The sequence below is a fragment of the Biomphalaria glabrata genome, chromosome 4 (genome assembly GCF_947242115.1).
Source record: "Biomphalaria glabrata chromosome 4, xgBioGlab47.1, whole genome shotgun sequence".
Classification (NCBI taxonomy): Eukaryota; Metazoa; Mollusca; class Gastropoda; family Planorbidae; genus Biomphalaria; species Biomphalaria glabrata.
The window spans coordinates 49,540,375-49,567,220 of record NC_074714.1 but is presented as its reverse complement, the minus strand read 5'-3'; the positions used below and the strand labels follow the sequence as shown (position 1 = coordinate 49,567,220).

The window sequence follows — 26,846 nt, the reverse complement described above, 5'->3', positions numbered from 1 at the left end:
TGGCACAGGCCAAGTAAATAAAACAATATGTGCTATTGATTTTAGCAATGTCTTAATGAGTAGTAGAGTAGTAGTAGATCTTCTTATCTAATCTCCTTCTTTTCCGCTAGTTCACTGCTCATTCTGTTCTTAAAACAAGTTTGAAGCTAAATGGTGAAAGTATTACGGTTGTTGTAATTTGAATATATTTTGTGTTACAAACGGGTGATATTTAAAAATGTTGATTCTGGAGAGGTAAAAATGCTCACGAATATTATTTTGTACCCTTAAAAAAAAGCATAACCAATCACCACGTCCTTAACTCTGTACACAGGGAACACCATAGAAAAAAAAAAGCAAGCTATTAATAGTTTTTTTTTAGTTATAAATGAAAATCTCTAATGCCAGTCAATCATCTCTTTCTGTAGCGCTAATTATATTATGTTACCCAACAGCTTGCAAACGTTTCATACCAAACAATAATAATAATAATAATGATAACAGTAATTAAATTTATAGAGCGCTGTTAACAAACATAGTGTTGGCTCAAGGCGCTGTGATAACATCACAAACATAAACACGAGAGCTAAAATGACAAACTAATCTAGAAAACGTTTTGAACAGATAGGTCTTAATGTTCATTTCATACAATTCTGAATGTCTTTTTAGGCTTGGTCTTTTCCTTGCAAATGTTTAACATGTGTAAAAAAAAATAGTGTCATTTAAAATAATTGTTATTTTAAAACTTATTTCATTCAAAACACTGAGTATTAATTATGCTGTATAAAGTATAGGTAGTGAAGTTTTCACCAGAAATTTTATTTATAGAATTGAATACTGAAATAAGGTTTATTTTAGGGTATAATTCCAGATACAAAATTATCGTATCTAGCCCGGCTTATAAAATACTAATACCAATCTATATTTTGTGCTATTCTAAGATTGTGAGACTATTAATGAAAACTAGTATAGGGCCTACATAGGTCAGGTGCCAATTGGCTCTTGGATCTATTCAATACACAGTTTAGTCACAGATGCTAATCTAGGTCTATGGGTTAGGGAACATGAGATAAAAATTTAAAATCGTCTAACAAGAGTAGATACATTATACAATGTATTACTATAAATTTCTTCCAATAATATTTAATATTATGTAGATTGTAGAATTTTAAATATGATTTAAAAGATCTGATTCTAATAAGTTAATGATAAAATAATAATAAAAATATAGGCTACAATTTAATGAAACAAATACAAACATAACAAAAAAATGATTTATTAATATGTAAAGAATAAAATTTTCAAATATATCTTTGCAAAAATATAATTTAAAAGATATGTCATCTACAAAATAAATGTTTAACTTTTCGCCCAATTTATAGAGTATTATATTTAACAAACAAAACTACTATTGACCTGGATTTTATTTAATTTGAAGGCAGCTATTTATTATGGCATTGTTTATTAGCGTTATTTTTTTTTCCGAGGCCTAATTAAAACATTCATAAAACACGATGTAATAAAAGAAACCACTTTTCAACTAATTAATCATGTGCATAAATTAATTATTTAAAAAAAAAATAGTATCCTTTATCTTATTATGTCATGTGGACTTAACCAAAAGTTTTGAAATTATCGTACTTTCGTTTCTAGGCCTTGGACACTGGCCTTTCAATTCGGCTAGATTTGTTGATACAGAAGTTGTTCTAAATCTGTTTCTCTCTTCTCTTCTTCACGTCTCTTATTGTTCTACAAACACTCCGAAGTCCAACCAAAGGGGCGCCGTAACCGTTCGGAGAGGGCGTTAGTTAGGAACGAGCACCCCCTCAAGAGCTACTACGAAAACAAACACTGATTGTAGCTTCTGTTTCCCCCCCCCCCCCTATTGTACAGTCTATCTAAACATGTTATTGTTAGATCAATTGCCCCCAGAGGTGTAGGCTTGAGTGGGTTCTGAGATACAATGGGATCGTCTTCTACTCGACCATCGTATGGTTCATTCTCTATGCCTATTTTTTTTAGTCTTTATTCTAATACCTTGCGTTTGGCTCGAAATTCACACAAATATTAAATGTATGTAATAAAATTCACAATTACTTTTTCTTCCATCTATACGCATGTATTAAATCTAATATATTAAAATATATAAAGCACAATGCAAGGAGGATGTATGTATGTATGCATGTCACGAAAAGAAATCAAAACCGTTTTGAACAATCTTGATAACGTTTGTTCCTTAGATCACGGCGGAGGCTCTTAACTCTTTCTCTCCTAATTGACGATACCATCGTTGATTTAAATCAATGTTTAATTTTATAAAATTTACTTTGTGTTATATAAAAAGAGCATGCATTTCTCTTTAATCCTATATCTAATAAAACATTTTCTGATAACAAACAACAAAGTTATTGAAGCTTAATAATAACAGGGTAGTGAAATAGTAATAGGCAAAATGAAGAATTCCGTAGAAACGTGGAAAAATAATTACGGAGAGAAAGAGTTAAATATCGCTCCCACAACATGAAGGCCTTTAAGATACACATTTCTTTAAATACCTAAATTAATCTCTATTCAAGAATGGAACGGGTTAAAAAATCGGGTAAACCCATTTTCACATTATTTTATATTAGCTTTGTAAGGGAACATGGCGCTAGATACGTGATACACAAGCTAAGGCCCGCGGGCCATATTTGAACATACAAAATTAATTCACAAATTTTGATAATTCTTATAAATGATTAAAAACTAAATACTACAGTGTTTGTTTGTTTTTATGTCGTACGAAATACCGAAATATACGTTCTTGGGAATCACGCATGTGTCTTCAGGGCAATCATCAATGTATCATCTTCAAATTATAATCTTCATTGTTGTGTCAATATATCCCATACCTATAATGTATTCCTATAAGTATAAATCAGTATTGCGGCCAAGGACATGGAAATAGAGAATGGTGCTCGCTCAAACACTAATTTTAGATTTTAGAAGTGTGTTTTTATCATCTATTAATTGATTTTTTTTCAATATTTTCAAATATGAAGGAAAATAATCTAATAGGTATTCTTCATTAATCTATAACCATCTCTTAGTTTTTATGGTTATAAGGTTTTATTTGGTGTAATGTACAAATTGTAAGACACATTTCTTCATGGATAATAAATATTATTATTATGAGATTATATTATATGTATATATATATATAGGAAGAACCATTATAACTACGTTTTTCAGTTTTAGGATCAATTATAATTCTAATATCTATGAGTGTCCCTTGCATTTGATATTTGGATTGGACTCGTTTTAAATAATAAGTAATGTAATGAAAATATTTTGGTTTACACATTCATGAATAAGAAGATTAGTTTCCACTTACATCCAAGAAGCGAGACAGCAACATGGCAGCAATATAATCCAGTATGAGACAAGGCCCACCAGTATCCAGCCTTCTTTCCTCACACTCAGGCCCCTAAGTGCCATTCTTCCTCATGGTCGTACACTGCGCTGGGGTCTGTGCTACACAGACATTCGAGAGAAGACTTTGATTTTACCGCACACTATTATATAATCCAGAGCAGAAGTCGCACGAGAAGAAATCAAAATCGTTGTTACCAATCTATCGCGCCGAGTTTCTCACTAAACACATTTTCTTAATTTTGAAACAAGTTTGGAAAGTTAAAGTGACATTAAATATTTATTTTAAGTAAAATGATTATTTACAATGAACTCTTAAATATCACAAAATATTTTTTTTTTTTTTAAATGAAGATGTCACTAAAATTGTTTATTACCATAAGTTTTGTTTAAAAAAAGTTATTTATGCAACTTTTTTTTTATCCAGACGTCATCGGCAAGAAGTATTTTAAAACAACACGTTTGTTCGAGAATAAATCACTTATAGGATTAGAATAATTTGTGATCATTCGCAATTATCTCAAACAAATATTTGCTTATTGTGAAAACAAATGCGAAAAACTCAACGGACACTAATCGACCAGTGTCGTCTGCTTTTCCCGTACGACGCTTTCCGTCTGCTGCACGGATCGAAATACAACATGACACTGCCGATAACTCGCGCCTGCCCCCGTATGTAAATATGTGTATCTAGTTAGTTCCCCTTGTCGGCTGCGAGTATCGAAGAGACGCAAAAGAAAAGAAAAAAAAAAGGCGGGGGGGGGGGGCGAAAAAAAAAAGAGGAAAAAAAATGGGGGGGGGGTGTAAAACATAAAAGAAAGGAAAGGGGTGCCGGTGGAAGGTGGGGGGAGGAGTTCTGAAAAAGGGGAAAGGGTGGCGTCTGTCGGCGCGTCTGACAATATAGGTGTTAAAGGCAGGGGCTACAATCTACTAAACTTATTTGAATTACTGCGCGACGGCTTTTTTAGCTGCCAACTTCGCGCGGGACAGATTCCATCAAAGTCAATGGGAATTATTGCAATTGAAATGGAAACTATTAATACGAAGGCCGTGGTCGTGTCTTTCTAAGGCTGAACAAGAGCACGGGGCTGGAATGTTATCCAGTGTTTCATAGCCATTTCCACAACACCCTGCCAGTTAAGAAGTCAAACTAGTTTTGTCCAACGGCTTCTGGTAAATGGAACGGCTGGTAACGGGTGGCTGGAGGATTTTTTTAAAAAAAAGTCTTTAACAAACGCGTTATTTGCGTGTGTGTGTGTGTAGAAACATGGGTGGAAAATAAAGGGGAGGGGGGAGGAGTTCGGAGATCCATTCTTCTTCGACATTTTGTGAAGATAGTGTTAACTCTTAGATGTGCTTATGCAGTGGTATAATCATGTGTTGTGGTAAAGGAGTTATTGCAGTTTAGAATGAGCAGTTTGATTTACTGAAGGGAAAGATCCACATAGAACTTTCTATGAGAGAAGTCGAGAGGTTGCTTTTTTTTTTTTTTTCGTTGAACAGAGAGGGGTAGGTAGGGTTAAACCAGACGTCCGGTTAAAGGAGGATACGTTTCCCTTTTTGAGGTCGTGTCCTCCGTAAGTGCAGACGTTGATATACAGTGTGAAAATGTCCGGGCATATTGTCACGCTTAAAATGATGTCTAGAACTACAATGCATACAATAGCCCTATATAACGCCGCCTACTACCTACAGCAAACAATTTTTTTTTCTGTCTGATGCAACTAGAAATAATTTATCTTCATCTATCTGTAAGTCTGTTGAACCGTTGGGGCACCACATAAGATCTGTTGACCGCCCATCTCCATTCCTCTCTGCCTTTTGCCTTGGATAGAATTTCTTTCAATGACAGGCCCGTCCATTCTTTTATGTTGTTTTATGTCTTCTTCTTCCTGTTACTGTTCCTTGTAGGGAGGCCTTTGCGAGCCCTGAGGACATTGTGAGTCTAAGCCTCCATTTTTTTTTAACAGTTGTTAGCAGGCCATCGTGGGGTTCAATTGCTGTATTAATCTTGTTTCTCATCGCTTCGTATTTTTGATGCGGTCTTTGTCAGTGAAAAAAAGACAGAAATATGACAAATGTATTTTCAAAGCCTCTATCTTGAACAGAATAGTTTGTTTAATCATGCTGTTTATATCCGACTTATACTTGGAGCCCCAAGATCTGTGAATTGTTTTTTTCGACGATCAACATAGTCACCCTAACAGTGAACGAAAGAAATAGACTCACAGTAATTCTCCCAAAACGTACAATCTAAATATAGCATGGGGCGCGGTAGCTGATTGGCTTCCGAACTTGGGGTCCTGGATTCGAATCTCGGTGAAGACTGAGATTTTGAATTAGGGATTTTTTAGGGCGCCACTGAGTTCACCCAACTCTAATGGGTACCTGACTAAGTTGGGGAAAGTAAAGGCGGTTGGTCGTTGTGCTGGCTACAAGACACCCTGATCGTTCACCGTTGGCCAAAGAAACAGATGACCTTATCATCATTTGCCCTATAGATCCCTAGGTCTGAAAGGGGAACTTCACTTTTTACTAATATAGCCTGGTAGTTTGACAGCCTATTAGATTAACGGATAGGTTTCATCTATTAAATTGTAAGCCTCCTTTTAAATTTTAAATGGTTTAAGGCTTTATCGGTCCTCCTTTTTAAGGCTTTGTTCGTCCTTATTTTTAAGGCTTTGTCCGTCCTCCTTTTTAAAGATTTGTTCGTCCTCCTTTTTAAGGCTTTGTCCGCCTCATTTTTAAGGCTTTATTCGTCCTCCTTTTTAAGGCTTTGTCCGCCTCATTTTTAAGGCTTTATTCGTCCTCCTTTTTAAGGCTTTGTCCGCCTCATTTTTAAGGCTTTATTCGTCCTCCTTTTTAAGGATTTGTCCGTCCTCCTTTTTAAGGCTTTGTCCGTCCTCCTTTTTAAAGGCTTTGTCCGCCTCATTTTTAAGGTTTTGCCCTCCTTTTAAGGCTTTGTTTTCTTTTCTGTTTATTGGGCTCACAGGCATTCCTGGTAAACCTAGAGGCGGGGAGATTTGGATGGAAATGATGCTTACAATGAGATAAAGAGAGAGAGAGAGAGATATAGAAAGAGAGTTAATAGAGAAATCGAAGGCCAAAACAGATTGCTAATTATGAAATCCAGGTTCCAGGTTAGGGCTTTCCTTGTAATGTTGGATGCAGGCTTGCGAAGGGGAAAGAGGAAGAGGAATACATGGCGCCGCGAACTGGAAGCAGATGCCAAGCAGTTGGGCAAGACGTGGGGACAGTTGGATAGACTCGTCCAGAACCGAGATGTCTGGAGGAAGCTGGTTGGTGGCCTATGCCCCAGAAGGGACAACAGGCAGAGATGAGAGATGATGAGATGAATTATGAAATCTTGTCTTTCGGAAAAGATGACCTTATCTGATTTGACCTGTGAGTTTCAGCGAGAACCATCGTCAAAGAAAACATCAACACTAACCTGCGACGTCACAACCTGTGGGCAGTTTAGACCTATAGCTTATTGCCACGTCGCAGGTCAGTGTTGAGGCCTTCTATAACGATTGGACTTAGTTTCAGTCGTTTAACTAGAAAATACGTTTAGAGTCTTAAAACAGTTATAATAAAAGCGCATATTTTATGCCAAGATGGCTGATCATGTATGCGTATGTAAACAGGGGCGGACTGGCTATATGGACATTTGGGCAAATTCCCGGTTGGCCGGTACCCAAATGGGCCGGTAGGGCCACCGAAATGGCCTTATCGAAGCCACTATGGCACATTTCAAATTGTTAAAGGTTTTATAATATTCTTATTATATTCTTATTTTTATTTGTATCACAGGCCCTTTGAGCGTCGTGTTAAAAAAAAGTCTTTCACAGACATTACAGTGTAATACTATTTTAATCGAACACATTATCCGAAAATAAAATGTAGAATGTAGACATTGCTACTAGTAGGCTTCATCTTTTTAGGGCCTACATAATTGCTGATTTGAAAAGACGCTATATTGCTTATTAAGATATAGAGTTCACTGTATGCATGCATACGATACATTATCAAAGTTAATGATTTTTAAGGACCGACACACCTAGAAATGGATGCCCATCGCATGATAGAGAATTTGTGGGCCGAATTTTATAGAAATGCCCGGGCCGATTTTGACACCCAGTCCGCCCCTGTATGTAAATATATTTAAGGCTGCAGAGTTCGTAATGTAATAATGTTATAATACTATAAGTTAGGCCAACTGCCCTGTTACTTTGATATTGTAGCTTTTGTTTTGAAATATACATTCTCACATCCCTGTTACACGAAATTACATACAATAGGATAACGCCTGGTATTTTAAAGTGTGGTTAACAGCATTAAAAAACTACCCTAACATATTGTTAGCACATTTGCAAATGTAATTAATTATTTAATAATTGAGTGGCTTAAAGCATTGAAAATTCGAAGATAAATTGTTAGTTTAATGTGCTAAAAGTCCCTAAAATGTTGTTAATATATATATATATACTTATATATATAAGTGATTCATAAATTATGGTTTTAGCATATTTCAGAACATTACAACGTTAAAATCTTTACCGCCCATCTTTTTAAAAAGCTTATAACAATTCACTTTGTCTATCCGTCTGTCTGTCTGTCCGGTAAAAAGTCTGAAAATGTTTCTTCTGTCAGTTCCCATTCTCGAATCAAGTTAAAACTTTGCACAATTATTTATTGATCCTGACATGACAGGATTCAATAAAAATTAAACATTCCAAAAATTAACCAATTAGTTAATCAATTAGTGCTGATTAATTAATTTTGTTTTATATAGCAGAAATGGGGCTAAACCTGCCTGGCAGTAATTATCGGTTGTTTCCCTTAGATAAGCTGTTGTTGTTTTTTTCTATTGTTTTATATAATGTCGTTTAAGAAAGTCTTGAAGCATTTGCCAGTGTTTCAATGTTCCAGGTGTTATGGTATATGTGTGTTTCTATGGTGACGGTGGGAAGAGGTTAACGATTAGTTGTGAATGATGCAAGATGAACGGCATTGTCGTCAGTGTGCTTAGGAAGGACAGACGACTACAAATTACCGGAGTGAAAAGACGTGTTAATGTAGTGAGTTAGATTTTGTTCAGAATTCCATTTTATACTATTACTAAAGTTTGCTATATTTATTTCATTTCATCTCATTGAATTTGTTTGTATTTGAATAAAAGTTCTATTTAGTTTTGTTCACCAAGAACCTACTCAAGTTCTTTTAAGTTCAGATCTATTACGCCTACAGCGGCCGAGTTGTCTGCCAGCAGTTTGGTGCTACAAGTCAACGGCCGTCAACAACGCCGACGGAGAGGGAAGGGACACAATTGAGCGCCATGTTTTGGGACACACCTTTTTTATTCAGACGAGACCAATCGTCACAGGTCTGTACGACATGGCAACTAGCTATTGGTCTAAACTGCCCACAGGTTGTGACGTTGAAGGTCGGTGTTCAGGCCTACTATAACGAATGGTCTCAGACGACATGGATAATGTCGTAAAACGTGTTATTAAGATTCAACTTGTTGACTTCTCTCATTTCTTTCTTTTGTTTCCTTTCTTTTGTTTCCTTTCTTTTGTTTTCTTTCTTTTGTTTCCTTTCTTTTGTTTCCTTTTTTTTGTTTCCTTTCTTTTGTTTCCTTTCTTTTGTTTCCTTTCTTTTGTTTCCTTTTTTTTGTTTCCTTTCTTTTGTTTCCTTTCTTTTGTTTTCTTTCTTTTGTTTTCTTTCTTTTGTTTGTTTTAAAAAATATTGTCTTTGAAAAAATGTTTTTAATTTTTCAACCTTTTATTTCGAGATTGATCACAAATTCACCAATACTTATTCACCAATGTTTCTCTAGAAAGTGAATCACTCATTGAAAAATGTAAGAATATAGATTAACAAATAAATCCAGCACTAGATCGTCTGCAAGTTAGACCGTTAGAGCAGTCAACACATTTCGTGGTTCTCGCTACAGCCGTAACGTTAGGAAAACCTGAAAGGAAAGGGAGGGAAGCGAGTTATATTTTTTTCTTCTTCAGAAGTTGAAAATGTCTGTTCTTTATTGTGTCGTCTGCTAAAATCATATACCTACGTAACCGTCTTTTTACGACTTTTGCTCTCTCTCTCTCTTCTTATCTTCTATTTCTATTCATTTTGTATGAAATAATAATCTATGTCTATTTGTTTGTCTATGGGTCCGTAAGTCTGTCATGTCGGTTACTGCATTCTAGATGTGTGTAAAACATGAAGAAATATGTAATCAAATCACTTTTATTTGGTAGAAATCAATCCATAGTTTCTAAAATTTAATTGTGAGAAAGGAAACACAATTTAGACAATGTGAAAACATTTATATTAAGCGATGTTGGGAGAACTCAGTACACTATATAAAAAAACAACACACCAAAGGCTGAAATAATTATGTACCTATACAGTACAAAAGTAAAGTTCCCCTTTCAGACCTTGTGATCTTAACATCATGTACCTATTACAACCTTTTCCATTGTTTCTCTAGCTTAATAGGTCGAGAGTATACTTTTTGTTTGTTTGTTGTAAAATGTTTGACATGTTTTGGATGTTCCTTCAGAGTTGAAGATAGTTTACTTCCTAGTCCAGACCTCCCGCAGGACGACGGGGGATGGGAGCGGGCAGGGTTTGAACCCGGGACCATCGATAAATCGAAACGACAGTCCAGCGCGCAAACCGCACGACCAGGCAGCCATCCTGCAGTGATGCCCAACCTATTTCGACTTGCCGGCCATTCTTATTTCCCACATTCGTGTCGCGGACTACATGACTGAAAAAATGCACAAACGAAATGAAATGGAAGTAAAACTATTTTATTAAAAAACCCGTGGATCTAGTTCTTACATTAATTAGTGATGTTTGAAGTTTTATCTTCTTTTTTACCCTTCAGAAAATGGCTTTATTTCTCTACTTAAAATGTGAGTAACATTGTATATCATTAAGAATGCTGCCATATTTGTTTCATAAATGTTATATGCTGTTTTTTTAAACAGCCAGACTTTCTTTACAAATCAAATACATTGGCTAATTTTCATATTCCACAAAAAGTAAAGATCTGTCCACTTTTTCTTGTAGATTAGATACATTAGATACTAGATACATCAAGTCCCATTTCATAAACGCACAAATGTTAAAGGTCATGGTACCAATCCATCAGAGAAAAAATTTATTACCTTAACGTAGGAAAAGATATCTTCATCAACCTTTTTGGAGAGGGGATTTTCTACACTTTGTGTCGACGTTTTAGCGGGCCGGATGGAACCACGTGGCGGGCCGGATCTGGTCCGTGGGCCGTATTTTGGGCATCACTGCTTTATAGCATCATGCGCATCTGCTTTAATAAAATTGAAGGACACAAATTAGTGAACATTCTTACTTCCAGTGGTAAGAAGAATTCATCAACTGCATCTTGCCATTTGTCATTAGAGCATGGGAAAAGTTGCCTGAATAGGCTGCGAAAATTTGTGACTTAAGACTCTAAGACTTGAGCTCTCTATGTAACATGTATGACAAGGTCAACACATGAATGCTTTAATGCAGATTTTTTGGACAAACATCTGCGTTTTTCTATTCTCTTTATTTCTTGAATAATACATTGTTCTTCACTTTGAACTAGTCTCGGAATTTTGAAACCAATATAATCAATCATTCCCAGGGTCGGACCTAATCGTTGCGGGTCCCTATGCAAAACGGATTGCGTTGGGCCCAGTTTGGGTAGGGATACGATAATAAGTGAAAATTAAGAGTTTGTATTAGAAAAAAAAAATCGTCTATGTATTTTATTCATTCTTTACTAAGTACAAAATCACGATCAAATTAATTTTACTTTACGAGCCTTTCGTGTAGCGAAATCGTACCTATACCATAAAATTCTGTTTCCTACATAGATCACGCTCTATAGCAAGAATTACAAAATGTTTGAATCAATCTTCAAAAATTGTTCACCTCAAGTTATTCTTCATGAGTTTTAGGCGCTAGAAGCTTCTTTCACCAGATGCCACAGTCACGAGTTTTGCATAATGCCGTTTTTTTTTGTTTTTTTTTTTGTGTTTTTTTTCGCGTGTAGGATTGGCATTTTCCATATTGAATGACACCCCAAAATGACATTTTTATCTATATTTCAACAGATAATTATGAATTTTCAAAACACTTTAATAAATTCATGAGATTTCCAGAACATAATTTACACCTAGAATTAGCACGAGCCATCTGCGGTCGCATACTTAGTAGTGGCTTATGGCAGCCCTGATCATTCCATGACAAACAGGAAAAGTTTAACAACACCAGAAATAAAATTTAAATGTGTTATTGACATATCGCAGTGAGTCACTAGGTAGCCAGACCCGGTGGTAGAATAACCCAACATTGTTAAGATTTCCCTTTTTAAATTTTAAATTAATACAAAAAAAGCATGTTATGGCTTGCTATTTCTCTGAAGGTAATTTAGACGGACATCATTTGTTTTTTGGGGGGTGGGGATTTTGTCTTCAGTTGGTTCACGCTTCTTTTGGTTCACTCTTCTTTTGGTTCACTCTTCTTTTGGTTCACTCTTCTTTTGGTTCACTCTTCTTTTGGTTAACTCTTCAGTTGGTTCATTCTTCATTTGGTTCACTCTTCATTTGGTTCACTCTTCATTTGGTTCACTCTTCTTTTGGTTCACTCTTCATTTGGTTCACTCTTCTTTTGGTTCACTCTTCTTTTGGTTCACTATTCATTTGGTTCACTCTTCTTTTGGTTCACTCTTCATTTGGTTCACTCTTCTTTTGGTTCACTCTTCATTTGGTTAACTCTTCTTTTGGTTCACTCTTCATTTGGTTCACTCTTCATTTGGTTCACTCTTCTTTTGGTTCACTCTTCATTTGGTTCACTCTTCATTTGGTTCACTCTTCATTTGGTTCACTCTTCTTTTGGTTCACTCTTCTTTTGGTTCACTCTTCATTTGGTTCACTTCATTTGGTTCACTCTTCATTTGGTTCACTTCATTTGGTTCACTCTTCATTTGGTTCACTCTTCATTTGGTTCACTCTTCTTTTGGTTAACTCTTCAGTTGGTTCATTCTTCATTTGGTTCACTCTTCATTTGGTTCACTCTTCATTTGGTTCACTCTTCTTTTGGTTCACTCTTCATTTGGTTCACTCTTCTTTTGGTTCACTCTTCTTTTGGTTCACTATTCATTTGGTTCACTCTTCTTTTGGTTCACTCTTCATTTGGTTCACTCTTCATTTGGTTCACTCTTCTTTTGGTTAACTCTTCAGTTGGTTCATTCTTCATTTGGTTCACTCTTCATTTGGTTCACTCTTCATTTGGTTCACTCTTCTTTTGGTTCACTCTTCATTTGGTTCACTCTTCTTTTGGTTCACTCTTCTTTTGGTTCACTATTCATTTGGTTCACTCTTCATTTGGTTCACTTCATTTGGTTCACTCTTCATTTGGTTCACTTCATTTGGTTCACTCTTCATTTGGTTCACTCTTCATTTGGTTCACTCTTCTTTTGGTTAACTCTTCAGTTGGTTCATTCTTCATTTGGTTCACTCTTCATTTGGTTCACTCTTCATTTGGTTCACTCTTCTTTTGGTTCACTCTTCATTTGGTTCACTCTTCTTTTGGTTCACTCTTCTTTTGGTTCACTATTCATTTGGTTCACTCTTCTTTTGGTTCACTCTTCTTTTGGTTCACTCTTCTTTTGGTTCACTTCATTTGGTTCACTCTTTATTTGGTTCACTCTTCATTTGGTTCACTCTTCATTTGGTTCACTCTTCATTTGGTTCACTTCATTTGGTTCACTCTTCATTTGGTTCACTTCATTTGTTTCACTCTTCATTTGGTTCACTCTTCATTTGGTTCACTGTTCATTTGGTTCACTCTTCATTTGGTTCACTCTTTTTTTGGTTCACTCTTCATTTGGTTCACTCTTCATTTGGTTCACTCTTCTTTTGTAACCGATAAGATCGTGTACCTGGACAACTTGGGGTGCTGCCCAATCTCTTGTCACGTGACTGGAGTCAAACCTCTGAGAGCAAGTTTACGACAAAGGCAATGAATATGGATTCGAACCTTGAAATTCTGTTGAACAGCAAGCCTGTTTACTATTCAATGCAAGATAGGACACTGTCGTTTTGCTAGGACATACACATGAAATCATATTCACCACTACCGTAGTTTGTTTTTTCAGACGTTTTATTGTAATGTAGACATGAAATCATATTCAATGTCGTTTGTTGAAATCAAGTGTTTTAGTTTACGACCTACATTTTGGAATAAATTATGCCACCTATTTGCAATCAGGCAACAAGTGAGATGGATGTTAAGATAGAGCAGTGAGATTCATAACAAACGAATATTCACATTAGACTAGAGTAACACCTTTAGTAAAATCATTAAATTTAGAAAGCCTTCAGGATAGAAGACTTAAAAGTAAAATAGCAATTATACATAAAAACACTGAACCATAATCTTCAAATACAAAAACAAAATTTAATAAAATACTCTGAAAGACACAAAGATAAAGGCACATTCCTTGTCCCATATGCTAGGACAAATTTGTACAAATACTCCTTCTTTCCTAGTGCTATTAGAGCATGGAATGGATTGCCTGAGCTAGCCAGGAAAACCAGTGACTTGGTTAATATGCATGACTAAATGCATGACGCGTAGGACGTAATCATCTTGTCTTTTTTTTTTTTTTTTTGAAGTAACGTCTGTATTAAATAATATACGATAAGATAAAAAAAAAAAAAGAAGACCTTACAATTTTCAAGCATTTAATGCGAGGCTCCAAACAATAATATATATATATATATACAAATATATAAAACTAATAATATAATATAATATAATATAATATAATAATAGAATAGAATAGAATAGAATAGAACAGAATAGAAATACACAAGATTTAAAGATATTTTAAAATAAATAATTGCTCTCCATTTAAAGGGCTTGGCCTTAATAACATTGAATGTTGAAGGGGGGAGGCATGAGTCTACTTTTCCTTATATACTGCATATAAGTTATTTGGTGGGAAAGAAAAATAGAAGGAGGTAAAAAAAAATGTGCGGTTGCAAAGTTTATCAGCACCGTTTGAGATAAGTGAAAAAACTAATGGCTCCTGTGATGTTCGACAGCTCTCAAAGACAAGTGGCTCTTTGAAACTCATTAACAACCTTTTTTTTTTTGATATAACGCTAACTCTTCGGTGTCGTCTGCTACTGAAGCCAGATCGAGTTCTCTCCCCCTCCCCCATCTCATCTCTAGCTTTTATTGGTTGCCCCTTAGGACAGACGAAAATCGTAAAATATGGTTTGCGTTTTTTTGCATAAAGCCAAACACATGCAATAATATGCAAAGGTAGAAATGAAAAGAGAACGAGAAATGCGAAATGAAAAAAAAAAAATGAATGGATGTGAATGTCGTTAGGGATGGTGTAGTGCAGACAGACTGCGGAAGTTTTTGGCGCTAAAAAAAGATGTGTAAGCATTTCGCTCAAGCTTCGCCTCGTTTTCAGATTATCTGTGGTGGGAGATAACTTCAAGATTCTGAGCGTTTGCCTCAACTCACAGTCGAGGGAGATACAATGAGGCGCATAGACAGCTAAATAAAGCTCTCGGTGTGGGATGACCTCTAGACGAAAGTTGGATTCAAACCCGAGACTTTCAAGTGAAAAGTCGACACTTTTGTGCCTAAGCCTTGAAATTGTGACGAGGAATCAAACAAAGATTCAATTAAAGAAACAACAGTCCCGGCACGTGTTTTTTTTAATTTATGCATCCCTACTTCTGCTGCAAATGTTATAAATCTTATGATGAATGGTCACCATTACCATTCAAGATTCTGAGAGACCCTTTAAAAAAAAAAACAACTCTCACTATTGTAACATACGTTTTACACAAGTTGTCTGTTGCTTAACCAGGCCACACCCTTTGGCGATTATTCTCTCAAGGTTAGTGGCGATATAGTAAAGAAATACGTGGGAACCCCTCTTGGGCTCGGCCTCCAGCATCGCTGAAATAGTTAAACCCAGGCGAGGCTCAAGGATTAAATGGGCGTCTAGGTGATAGGGGACTCCGGATAGAAGGATCTGTGAAATGCTTTTCCTTTTTTCCTGACCTTCAGGTGAAATCATTTCCTTTGGTCAAAGGTCATAATAGGGCAAAAAGGCCTGACTTTAAACGGACAATCAGCGAGGAGCCCTTTGGAACACGCATTACAAAACCAGCTGCAGTTGTCTGGACCCTGATATGCCACTGGATTCAGCTGGTCATCTATTGCAAAACCAGCTCCAGTTGTCTGGTCCCTGAAATGCCACTGGATTCAGCTGGTCATCTATTGCAAAACCAGCTCCATTTTTTTTGTCTGGTCCCTGAAATGCCACTGGATTCAGCTGGTCATCTATTGCAAAACCAGCTCCAGTTGTCTGGTCCCTGAAATGCCACTGGATTCAGCTGGTCATCTATTGCAAAACCAGCTCCAGTTGTCTGGTCCCTGATATGCCACTGGATTCAGCTGGTCATCTATTGCAAAACCAGCTCCAGTTGTCTGGTCCCTGAAATGCCACTGGATTCAGCTGGTCATCTATTGCAAAACCAGCTCCATTTTTTTTTGTCTGGTCCCTGAAATGCCACTGGATTCAGCTGGTCATCTATTGCAAAACCAGCTCCAGTTGTCTGGTCCCTGAAATGCCACTGGATTCAGCTGGTCATCTATTGCAAAACCAGCTCCAGTTGTCTGGTCCCTGAAATGCCACTGGATTCAGCTGGTCATCTATTGCAAAACCAGCTCCAGTTGTCTGGTCCCTGAAATGCCACTGGATTCAGCTGGTCATCTATTGCAAAACCAGCTCCAGTTGTCTGGTCCCTGATATGCCACTGGATTCAGCTGGTCATCTATTGCAAAACCAGCTCCAGTTGTCTGGTCCCTGAAATGCCACTGGATTCAGCTGGTCATCTATTGCAAAACCAGCTCCATTTTTTTTTGTCTGGTCCCTGAAATGCCACTGGATTCAGCTGGTCATCTATTGCAAAACCAGCTCCAGTTGTCTGGTCCCTGAAATGCCACTGGATTCAGCTGGTCATCTATTGCAAAACCAGCTCCAGTTGTCTGGTCCCTGAAATGCCACTGGATTCAGCTGGTCATCTATTGCAAAACCAGCTCCAGTTGTCTGGACCCTGTTCTGCCTCGGATGTAGTTGGTGAGAAGCAAAAGGGAGGCTATTTATATTTCAATTTGTCAAATAAATGTGCAAGTCATATCTAATGTAGCAAATGTGTTTTACTGTATGTAAATGTGAGTAAATGTATGTAAAGCTAACAGTTAAATGTAAAAGTTGTGAAAACATTTATAATTTGATTGCTAGAAAATAAAAAAAAAAGATTTGAACTTAGTTGTTCCCTATTTACTTTTTTAATCTTGCGCCACAGTTCAGATAAATATTCTCAGTCACCTGTACGGCGTACTGGCACCCTTTTCAATGCGGGGAAAAATTGTTACTTTTCTTGTATTTTAACGTTTATTATTAATTTATTAGTTGTTAAAAGTTAGGCAATTCATCTGAGAGTACCAGCACCTATTTCTTTACACAAAAAAAAAAAACACTGAATATACTTACCCTCATAAAATTAAATTGTTTAGATCTAGATATAACAAATGTTACTCTGAGGTTTTATTTTCGTTGCTGTGTAGACTGTTTGACATTGACATTTTTAATTGCATCCGAATCTACGTGTTAAAAGTTTTAATCGTCCAAGATTTATTTCCGTCTGCGAAAATCATTTCCCATGAAAATAGAGCATTTGTTTGTTTCTTTGCTGCCTCACTAAGCTTGAATACCACGTGATTACGAAGCTATGCTGCTGCTGTGTGTGTTCGTGTGTGTTTGGTCATGATGTTGTATGTGTGTGTGTGTGTTTATCTTTGTGTGTGTTTAGTTTTATTTACTTTTTTTCTTCTAAATTTATATCGACGTAGATTGAAGTACATATCTTAGCGTTCTGCTTGAATGATACGTCTTGAGAATGCAATTAATTTGAGTTAATCCAACTTTCAAGATGTTTCTTTTTGATCTTTTGAAATAGTTTTCTTCATATCTCAAATCTGGATAGGATTATGATAGTTTAATCTTTTTCTTTATTGATAAAAATAAAGTCATCAAAGAGTATTATACTTACGCTAATCAAAGAATTTTTATGATTTTATTTTAGCATCTCTGTGGAGTTGGGAAATCTAAAATTAAAAATAAACTAAAAGATTGAAAATTGTAAATACTATTAGTCAGTGATGCTGTCGGTGAACCAATAGCCAGTAAACCAATTGCCAGTGAACCAATTTTCGGTGAACCAAATGCCAGTGAACCAATTGCCAGTGAACCAATTTTCGGTGAACCAATAGCCAGTGAACCAATTGCCAGTGAACCAATTTTCGGTGAACCAAATGCCAGTGAACCAATTGCCAGTGAACCAATTTTCGGTGAACCAAATGCCAGTGAACCAATTTTCGGTGAACCAAATGCCAGTGAACCAATTATCAGTGAACCTATTGTCGTTGAACCAATTGTCAGTGAACCAATTGCCAGTGAAACAATTTTAAGTGAACCAACTGTCAGTGAACCAACTGTCAGTGAACCAATTGTCGGTGAACCCATTTGACGGTGAACCAATTTTCAGTGAACCATATGTCGTTGAACCAATTGTCAGTGAACCAATTTTCTGTGACCCAATTGTAGTGAACCAAATGCTAGTGAACCAATTGTCAGTGAACCAAATGCCAGTGACCCAATTGTCAGTGAACCAATTTTCGGTGAACCAATTGTCGGTGAACCAATTGTCAGTGAACCTAATGCCAGTGAACCTATTGTCGGTGAACCTATTGTCGGTGAACCTATTGTCAGTGAACTTATTGTCAGTGAACCAATCGTCAGTGAACCTATTGTCGGTGAACCAATTGTCAGTGAACCAATAGTCAGTGAACCAATTGTCAGTTAACGTAATGTCAGTGAACCTATTGTCGGTGACCCTATTGTCAGTGAACCAATCGTCATTAAACCTATTTTCGGGTGAACCAATTGTCAGTGAACCAATTGTCGGTGAACCAATTGTCAGTGAACCAAATGTCAGTGATCCATTTGTCGTGTGAAATATGTCTTCAGCCAGTTGTCGGTGCCAGATATAGAAACACTTCGTCAGACGAACATATTGTGAACGAATTGTCTTTGAAACATTTGTCGTGATCCCAAACTCTACTTGGATAATTTCTTTGACATCACTGGAGCGTATACTCTGGACAAGTTACAAATGTGAAACAAGACATATTTAGTGTGTTAACAAACAAGCGTGGTACCTTACCATCTCTACGCCCCTGCTTCATAGCAAAAGTCGCCAGTCCCACGCCTTCAAACGAACAGACACAAAGACAGACACAAAGACAAAAAACGTTTCCATACCTTTGTGAACATATCCTGCTCCCACCACTTCGCTCCCCCGTTTCCCAGCCCGACCCTAAAATATTTTAAATTGTCCCTTTGTATGGCTTTGAAATTTAATTTCCTTCTTGCTAAAACATCCCCCTCCACCTTCGAAGTAAACACAGGTCTAGACTTTATAGCGGTCAAACCTAACAGACGGGTAGTAACACTATGGCTGCACTAACATCGTTTGATCTCTATTCTGATTATTATATTTACAATTTCCATATCGCAGGAGAGCCTGACCAGTTACGGGGACAACAGGTTTCACCTTTTTATGAGCCCCGAGCGGACCGTTTACTGTCATCTGTTAATGGGGGTTTTAGAAATCTGTAACACCAGCCTCGAACTGGCAAACAGGCTTCACAGTGTTACTGGTCTTTCCCCATAGGTGTCGTTTGGCCACGGGACATATCTCATTAGCGAGTATCGAGTTTTTTTTTTGTCGCTAATGAATGTAGATTTTTATCCCCTTATAATGCTTTTCGGTGACTTCAGTCTTCAGTAATTACTTTTTGTAAAGATTTTTAATTGAATACTGGATCTATCTCATTTTGGTGGTCATTGGAATCCGTACCACACATTGAGAGTCTAGATTGAAACACTAGAAATAAAAATAAACAAGATTACAAAGAGAGTTTGTGTTACACAAACTCAGAGGCGGCCCCCGTCGAAGTCGGATCCCTGTCGGATCTGCATATTCGCAAATAATATTCAAGAGGTGATTTAATTTTGATGTAAAATGTTTTACACGTTTCGGATGTTCCTTCAGAGTTGAAGATAATTACTTCCTAGTCCAAACCTCCCGCAGGACGACGGGGGATGGGAGCGGGCAGGGTTTGAACCCTGGGCCATCCATAAATCTGAACGACAGTCCAGCGCGCAAACCGCACGACCAGGCAGCCATCCGATGGTCAAAAGTAATAATGTTTCAAAGATTCATTTGCCGTAAATTTAAATTTAAATTTAATAAAAAAATAGTAGATTAGTTTTAGTATATTAAAACATTACAATATTGATCAAAACGTTTGGAAATGAAAATCTACACTTTTTTTTTTACACTTTAAGTTTAGAAATTGAAATTCTACATCTTAATCTAGTCTATTTTAGTCTAAACTAGATCTAGAAATTCTAGATCTAGACTCTAAAATAATTTTAATTAGAATATAAATCCAGATCTAGATATACTGTAATAAAAATCTAGATCTAGTTTAAAAAATCTAGATTAGATCTAAATCAAGATATCATTCCTTTTTTAAACGCGAGTCACATAACGAGGCTTAATAAACATTACTATACCGAGTTCTTTTTTCATTTCATTTGAAGAATTAATTCCATATAACGTCAGAGGGAAAAAAAAACACTACGTCACACGGCCTAGCTAGACTAAAAATCGCCTTCATCTATAAGAGCCATTTATCGAGTGTTCATAGACTTTGGTGCACCGAGTGCTTCTTTAAGCATTTCATTTAAAGAATTCATTCCATATGACGTCAAAGGAAAAAAAAACACTACGTCACACGGCCTAGCTAGAATAAAAATCGCCTTCATCATTACGAGCCTTTTATCGAGTGTTCATAGACATTGGTGCACCGAGTGCGTTCTTTTAGCATTTCATTTAAAGAATTCATTCCATATGACGTCAAAGGAAAAAAAAACACTACGTCACAAGGCCTAGCTAGACTAAAAATCACCTTTATCAACACGAGCCATTTCTCGAGTGTTCATAGACATTGGTGCACCGAGTGCGTTCTTTTAGCATTTCATTTAAAGAATTCATTCCATGTGACGTCAAAGGAAAAAAAAACACTACGTCACACGGCTTAGTTAGACTAAAATATGTTTTCATTAATACAAGCCATTTTTTCGAGGGTTAATAGACATTGGTGCACCGAGTGCGTTCTTTTAACATTATATTTAAAGAGTCCATTCATATGACGTCAAAGAAAAAAAATTCCATTACCTCACAATAGGCTAGTACCGGTACCATAAAAAAAAATGTCTTTATTTACACGAGATATTTAACGAGGGTTCATAGACATTGGTGCACTGAGTTCTAATAGATATTATTTAAAAAGGATCAAAGCCACATTGTTTTTGCGTTTTGTCTGTCAGTCGGTCTGTCCTTTATCTTGATATAAAAAAAAACAACTAAAAGTTATTAAAAATTGATTAACCTTTATTTTACGTTTCAAAACATCGCAATAATTTTTAGGTATGAACACAATTGAAAAGTTTATATAATAGATTGTTCCGGATGTTTGTATAAATAGTAAAAGAAAAAGAGAATTTCAGATAAATATAATACCGTTAATTAAATTTTTTGGATGGTCTCGTATAAAAATTAGATGTTCTACAGCCACGTGGAGAGATTTTCATACCTTACTTTGGTGTTTGGATTCTGTTTTCCTTAAAAATCGGAACATAATATTAACGATAATTAGATTTTTTAATGTTTTAGGTAGAAAGTTAAATGTACTGTAAGAGAGTAGTGAGTTAAAAAATTTTTCATAAAAATCCGTAAAAACATTATTTCGTAAATGAGAAGATTATTTGTTTATTAATTAGAAGAGGGAGTTCAAACAATTATTTGGCGTTAGTAGATTTTTAAATAAATTCGGAAATTTCTGGCGACGATTTGTAAGAAACAAAATCCGGAACTTTCTTTATCGATTACAAAACTTCTATGTTATGTTTTACAAGAAAATTAAATGTCTAAAAAGTAATTTTCAGTAATCAATTCTAGTAAATTACTTTTTTTAAAAGCCTTATGCGATTTCAAACAATCATTACGCATAATTCATGTTTTATAAAAAAATATCCGGAACATTTTTACAATTAATGAAATATAAGTCAGTATAGAGATTATGATTTAGCATTAATATGCTATTTACATAAAAAACGGAACAACATATTATTGATAATGTGTTTTTGCAACGTTTAAGCATGGAAATTGAATGTAATATAAGTTAGAAGAGCAAACAAACATTTGTTGGCGTTGATTAGTTTTGCACAAAAAAATACGGAACAATCAATTTTAGATACTTAAAACTATTGAGATGTTATGGGAGGAACATTAAAGGGTAAATTAGATTTTCAATAGCTTTTAGAGTTCTAGTTTTTTAAATCTAATCGTGACGGACAGACCGACCAACAGACAAAACGCACAAAAATAAGCTTCTTTTATTCGGATGGGGGCACTAAACAAAAAATAAATAAAATCTGATTTTTAAAAAAAGTTTAAGGAATTGGTTTAGCACCTGATCATGTTGAGACGTTACGCTACTGCACGAAAATCGCTGCATAAAAAGTCCATTTAAAAAAATGTGCGTGATATTTACATACAAAGTGCATTATTAGCCTTTATAAACAAACAGAAATGTTTTCTTTTAATTTTAGCAGCTAGTTGACCAGAAAAAACGTCTTTAACTATTATTTGTATTTGTTGTAAACATTTCCTGTACATTTTAAAAATATATTTGACTTAGTGATACTGAAAATACACAAAAATTGTCCATCTTTGTTAGCATATTGTAACATTGCCTCCCTTACATTTACGTAATTGTTTTAGAATTGGTGTATTTATATGAAAAAATCGCTTGCATAATTAATTTTATAAATTAAACGGTTTGCTTTTAGAAAACCAAAAGTAGCCGTTGCACCTAAACTTTTCAAGCCGGATTTAATGATGAAATAATATTTTTCATATCTCTTCTAGTTTTCGAGATCTGAGTGTGACAGACGGACAGACGGACAGACGGACAGACGGACAGACGGACAGACGGACAGACGGACAGACGGACATTTTGCACAAACCTAATAGCGGCTTTTTCCCCTTACGGGGGCCGCTAAAAAATTAAAAAAAGTAACAAGAATTAGTAAACGGGAAAAAAACAACTACCTAATGATACAACGCAAAATCAAAATTGGTCACTTTATACTTTATAGCGTTGTGGTGGGCACACAGAAGTGTTACTGTCTGGTAACTCCGGACAAAGTTATATAGCCAGTGATACTAAACTTTTTACAGACAGTGGGCCGAATGCAATTCTCACAAACAACATTTAGCCACAAGACTCTCTATCTCTTCTATACAAATTACGTAATACACACAGGCTGTCACGTGACAGTATTTTCCGTTGTTTTATCAATATTATCACGTGACTAAATTTTGTTTGTTTACGATTGGTGAATGAGGTCCATTGCAAAATAATAATTATGAGACGAGAGTAGGCCTACTCTTATTTCTGATGTTCAATTACTAGATCTAGATCTAAAAATTAAATTATATGTTACATAGGTTAGGGTTAAAAAAACAACAACTTTATATCCTCTTATAACTCATCTCATTGGCCTCCCTCAGTCGTAGGACGACTATGGTTCATCTCAGAGCACACTTCCTCGTGTGGCTGTGGAGCCCTATTTTGGAGAGGCACTCCCGTCCACAGATAGCGCAGGTTAAGGTGGCCGTCTTTCGGATTGTACGTTTTTCTTCCTGAGCTGAGACCCATGTACTTTCACTGTCCATAGCTTTCTTGGTCACTGTTTCTCTCCATCTGTTGCGGTCTAGAGCTATGTCTTCCCAATTGTCAGTATTGATGTTCACTGATTTGAGGTCACGTTTTATTACATCTATGTAACGGAGGTGGGGGCGACCAGTTTTTCTTGTGCCAGTCGCGAGTTGACCATAGATGATGACTTTTGGGATGCGCTTGTCCTCCATCCGGCGAACATGTCCAAGCCAGCGCAGACGGCGTTGTCTGAGAGCTGTAAAGATGCTGGGAATACCTGATCTCGCAAGGATCTCAGTATTGCACACTTTTTCTTTCCATGTGACATTCAAGATCCTACGGAGACATCTCAAATGGAATGAGTTCAGTTTTCTCTCTTGCTTTGCGTAGGTGGTCCATGATTCACTGCCATACAGCAGTGTACTCATAACGCATGCCTTGTAGACTTCCATTTTGGTCACCGTAGTTAGCTTATGGTTTTCCCAAACTCTTGGCCTGAGTCTAGCGAAGGTCGAGGCAGCCTTCATAACTACTTTACAAAAAAACGCCTTGATCCAACTTTAAACAAAATTTCACCACATATTTTTGTAATGTTAAAAGATCTCCAAGTCCAGTCTAGATATAATATACATACTTCTATGCTGCAGCCCTTCCTCTATACAGTCTGTCCATATCCAGTGCTGAACAGTGCGCTGGTGCGCACCATAAACACCTGTGCAAGAGCAGAGTTATCACATTATGACTGTCAAACCAGGTGAAAAGGAGGAAGGAGTTCATCCAGTGTTTCGGAAACATTGTTACAGTAACGTTGGAATGGTTTGTTCCCTTTTACTTCTGGAGAGCTCTTCACACTTCAGAGGTCTCCCTTCTTGGAGGACTCTAGTTTCAATGAGAGGGGGGTGCGGATGGAGCGCTGTAGGATTAAAGATACTGGGGATTAAGATATCACGTGACTCGTGGAAAGCTAGAGGCGTGGGAGAAATGAGGCGCAATGAGAGGAGCTGGTGTATCAGTGGGTCAGACCAAAAAACAACAACAAACAAACAAACAAATATGTTACAATAAACTAACCGACACACGCCTTTATGCATTTGATATATATATAGTGGTTAGAGCACTACTGCGGAAGGAAGAGGAGGAGGAGGTGACCATGTGATCACCATCACGTCCTCAGCAAGGTGTATCATATATTTCTAGTTTCAACCTTTTCAAATCTCGTAAATTTTTTACAGTTTCAAATGACTTTTTCTAGTAGAAATATGTATTTCTTTAAACTCATTTTTTTTAGGAACTTTATTTGATACCATCTACTATTCAAATCAATTAGTAATCTCAATTTCGAAAAAAAACCTCTTCAGTTGGTCTTTAACTGCTAGAAGCGACACAGGCAGTAGCTATATGCATGGCGTACATATTCTTTTTTTTATGAGCAAATTACATGGATTAAAATATTTATGTACAATACATTTGACCTCTCCACCCTTTTTAAAACTAAAAAAATAATTTAATGACTATAAAAGCACTGTATCGTATAACCGTAGACAGTGTCACATGATACGTTATTATTACGTTTATTATTTCTTTTTTTTTACCTATAGGATTAGCATAAATCATCTGCCGAAATAGCTCAGTTGGGAGAGCGTTAGACTGAAGATCTAAAGGTCCCTGGTTCGATCCCGGGTTTCGGCATGTCATTAATTTTTTAAATTTTTTTTTTGGCGGTTCGCGAAAGAAACAGTTAATATGCATGCGTCCTCCAAGTTAAGATATGTAGGCTATTATGTATATAAAATTGTGTACATATATAAAAACAAAACCCTTGAAAATGTCATTTCGTGATAATTTTTATTGCCAAAAAAAGTTCTAATGTAACGACTGCATTTTTATCTTCTAGAAGCAAACTGTTGTGTTACAAAATATTTTCATGAAAACACACCATTTTTTAAAACTATTTCATTTTAATAGTAAAAGAAAAAAAAAAGGAAGGATTCTGTTTTATTTTTTTTATATACATTTATGTAAACAATTTTGTTGTTTGTCAACATAAACATACGCCGTTCAGTGTAAGTTATATGTGTTTGTCAACATAAACATACGCCGTTCCGTGTAAGTTATATGTGTTTGTCAACATAAACATACGCCGTTCCGTGTAAGTTATATGTGTTTGTCAACATAAACTGAATACAGAAAATGTAACAAGCAGTAGTTAGTCAAATTTATTTCTATGATAATTCCAGATACCATAGAGTCTGTACTTCCCTGGCATAGGTATACAAAAAAAAGTAGGACTTAATCCGATGTACATTCGCCAATTCCATTCATCGTCCGTTGATGGACTTTAAAGAGGATGATCATTTAATCACACGCGTTACTGTAGCTTGGCACTAGAACCCTATCCTCGTACCAATCAGGTCAGTGACTACTTAGGAATATGAACAATGTAATAAATTAAATCAACGTCAGCTGGCCAAACAGTACAAACACGTCCGCTTTGTATGGAGGAGATATGATTGTGGCTTTTGATTGTTCATAGTTTCTGATATTTATGAGGTAAATATTGAAACCCAAACCCTTTGCCTGCATTGCTAAGCAAACAGATGACAATTCGGGGAACGCATTTGATTTTGAATGTAATCGCAAAATGATCTGTATAATCTTATTTTTAAATTGTATATTTCTCGAATGAGCATTAGATCATAATTAGATGACATTGTTCAAGATATTCACCCTCAACTGTCACATAGTCTTTTTGACTGTTGGGGCACCACACATAATCTTCAACCACCTTTCTTTATTCCTCTATCTTCTGCCAAGAATAGAATCCCTTTCAATGATAGGACCGCCCATTTTTTAATGTTATTTTTCTGTCTTCGTTTAGCCTGTCTGACCCTTCTTTCTCCTGGTACTGTTACAGGAGGAAGGTCTTTGCTTGCCCTGGGGTTCTTCTTGTGTTGTTAAACCTGCGATTGTAATGGACGATTAGATTTGTTTTCTGAACGTTAAGAGTTGGACGGTCATCTGTAATATAGAACCAATAGCCGAAATAGCTCAGTTGGGAGAGCGTTAGACTGAAGATCTAAAGGTCCCTGGTTCGATCCCGGGTTTCGGCATGTCTATAATTTTTTATTTTATTTATTTTTTAGCGGCTCGCAGAAACACAGCCGTCCGCCACGTTTTATCTCAAAATAGAAAAAATCAAATTTTAAAAATAATTTGCAACTTGCAAAGAAAGTACAGATGTAACGATTACTTTTTATCTTCTAAAAGCAATTTTTTTTTGTTACATTGAATATGTAAGCACTATTTTGTTTTCATAAAATGCAACATTCTATAAAAATATTTACTGCTTTTAAAAAAAAACATGGTAAAGGAGTTAATTATTTAATATAATATCGTTGCAAAGGTCACATTTGATAATTTTTGACTGAGGTCAGCAGGTCATCGAAAGGCCCAGTCTATTGCGTCCGAAAATCCCGACG

At 36.1% G+C, this 26,846-nt stretch overlaps 2 protein-coding genes and 2 non-coding genes across 4 annotated transcripts in view; 3 read left to right on the top strand and 1 right to left on the bottom strand.

Annotated features, from left to right (window-relative positions):
- The window catches only part of LOC106052265 (protein Wnt-16-like), an 87,697-nt gene extending 83,613 nt beyond the window's left edge, over nucleotides 1-4,084 (bottom strand). Inside the window, exon 1 of the mRNA XM_056027167.1 lies at nucleotides 3,353-4,084. Within this exon, the coding sequence (XP_055883142.1) occupies nucleotides 3,353-3,456 (104 nt within the window). The 5' untranslated portion in view covers nucleotides 3,457-4,084. The remainder of the gene's footprint in view (nucleotides 1-3,352) is intronic.
- A 12,425-nt stretch (nucleotides 4,085-16,509) lies between these two features.
- LOC129925974 (proline-rich protein 27-like) lies at nucleotides 16,510-18,041 on the top strand. Its single transcript, XM_056027582.1, has 2 exons — nucleotides 16,510-16,588; nucleotides 17,668-18,041. The coding sequence occupies exons 1-2, from the start codon at nucleotides 16,510-16,512 to the stop codon at nucleotides 18,039-18,041; spliced, it is 453 nt and encodes a 150-aa protein (XP_055883557.1).
- Nucleotides 18,042-24,983: 6,942 nt separating this feature from the next.
- Trnaf-gaa (transfer RNA phenylalanine (anticodon GAA)) lies at nucleotides 24,984-25,056 on the top strand. Its single transcript has one exon. It is a non-coding gene; the product is annotated as a tRNA-Phe (tRNA).
- A 1,348-nt stretch (nucleotides 25,057-26,404) lies between these two features.
- Trnaf-gaa (transfer RNA phenylalanine (anticodon GAA)) lies at nucleotides 26,405-26,477 on the top strand. The gene has a single exon. It is a non-coding gene; the product is annotated as a tRNA-Phe (tRNA).
- Nucleotides 26,478-26,846: the final 369 nt, after the last annotated feature.

Bases quoted from the DNA above. Each gene is read 5' to 3' on its own strand.
- LOC129925974 (XM_056027582.1), top strand. From the start codon at position 16,510: ATGCCACTGGATTCAGCTGGTCATCTATTGCAAAACCAGCTCCAGTTG. The intron at 16,589-17,667 runs GTGAGAAGCAAA...AAATACTATTAG, and splicing joins TTCTGCCTCGGATGTAGTTG to TCAGTGATGCTGTCGGTGAA.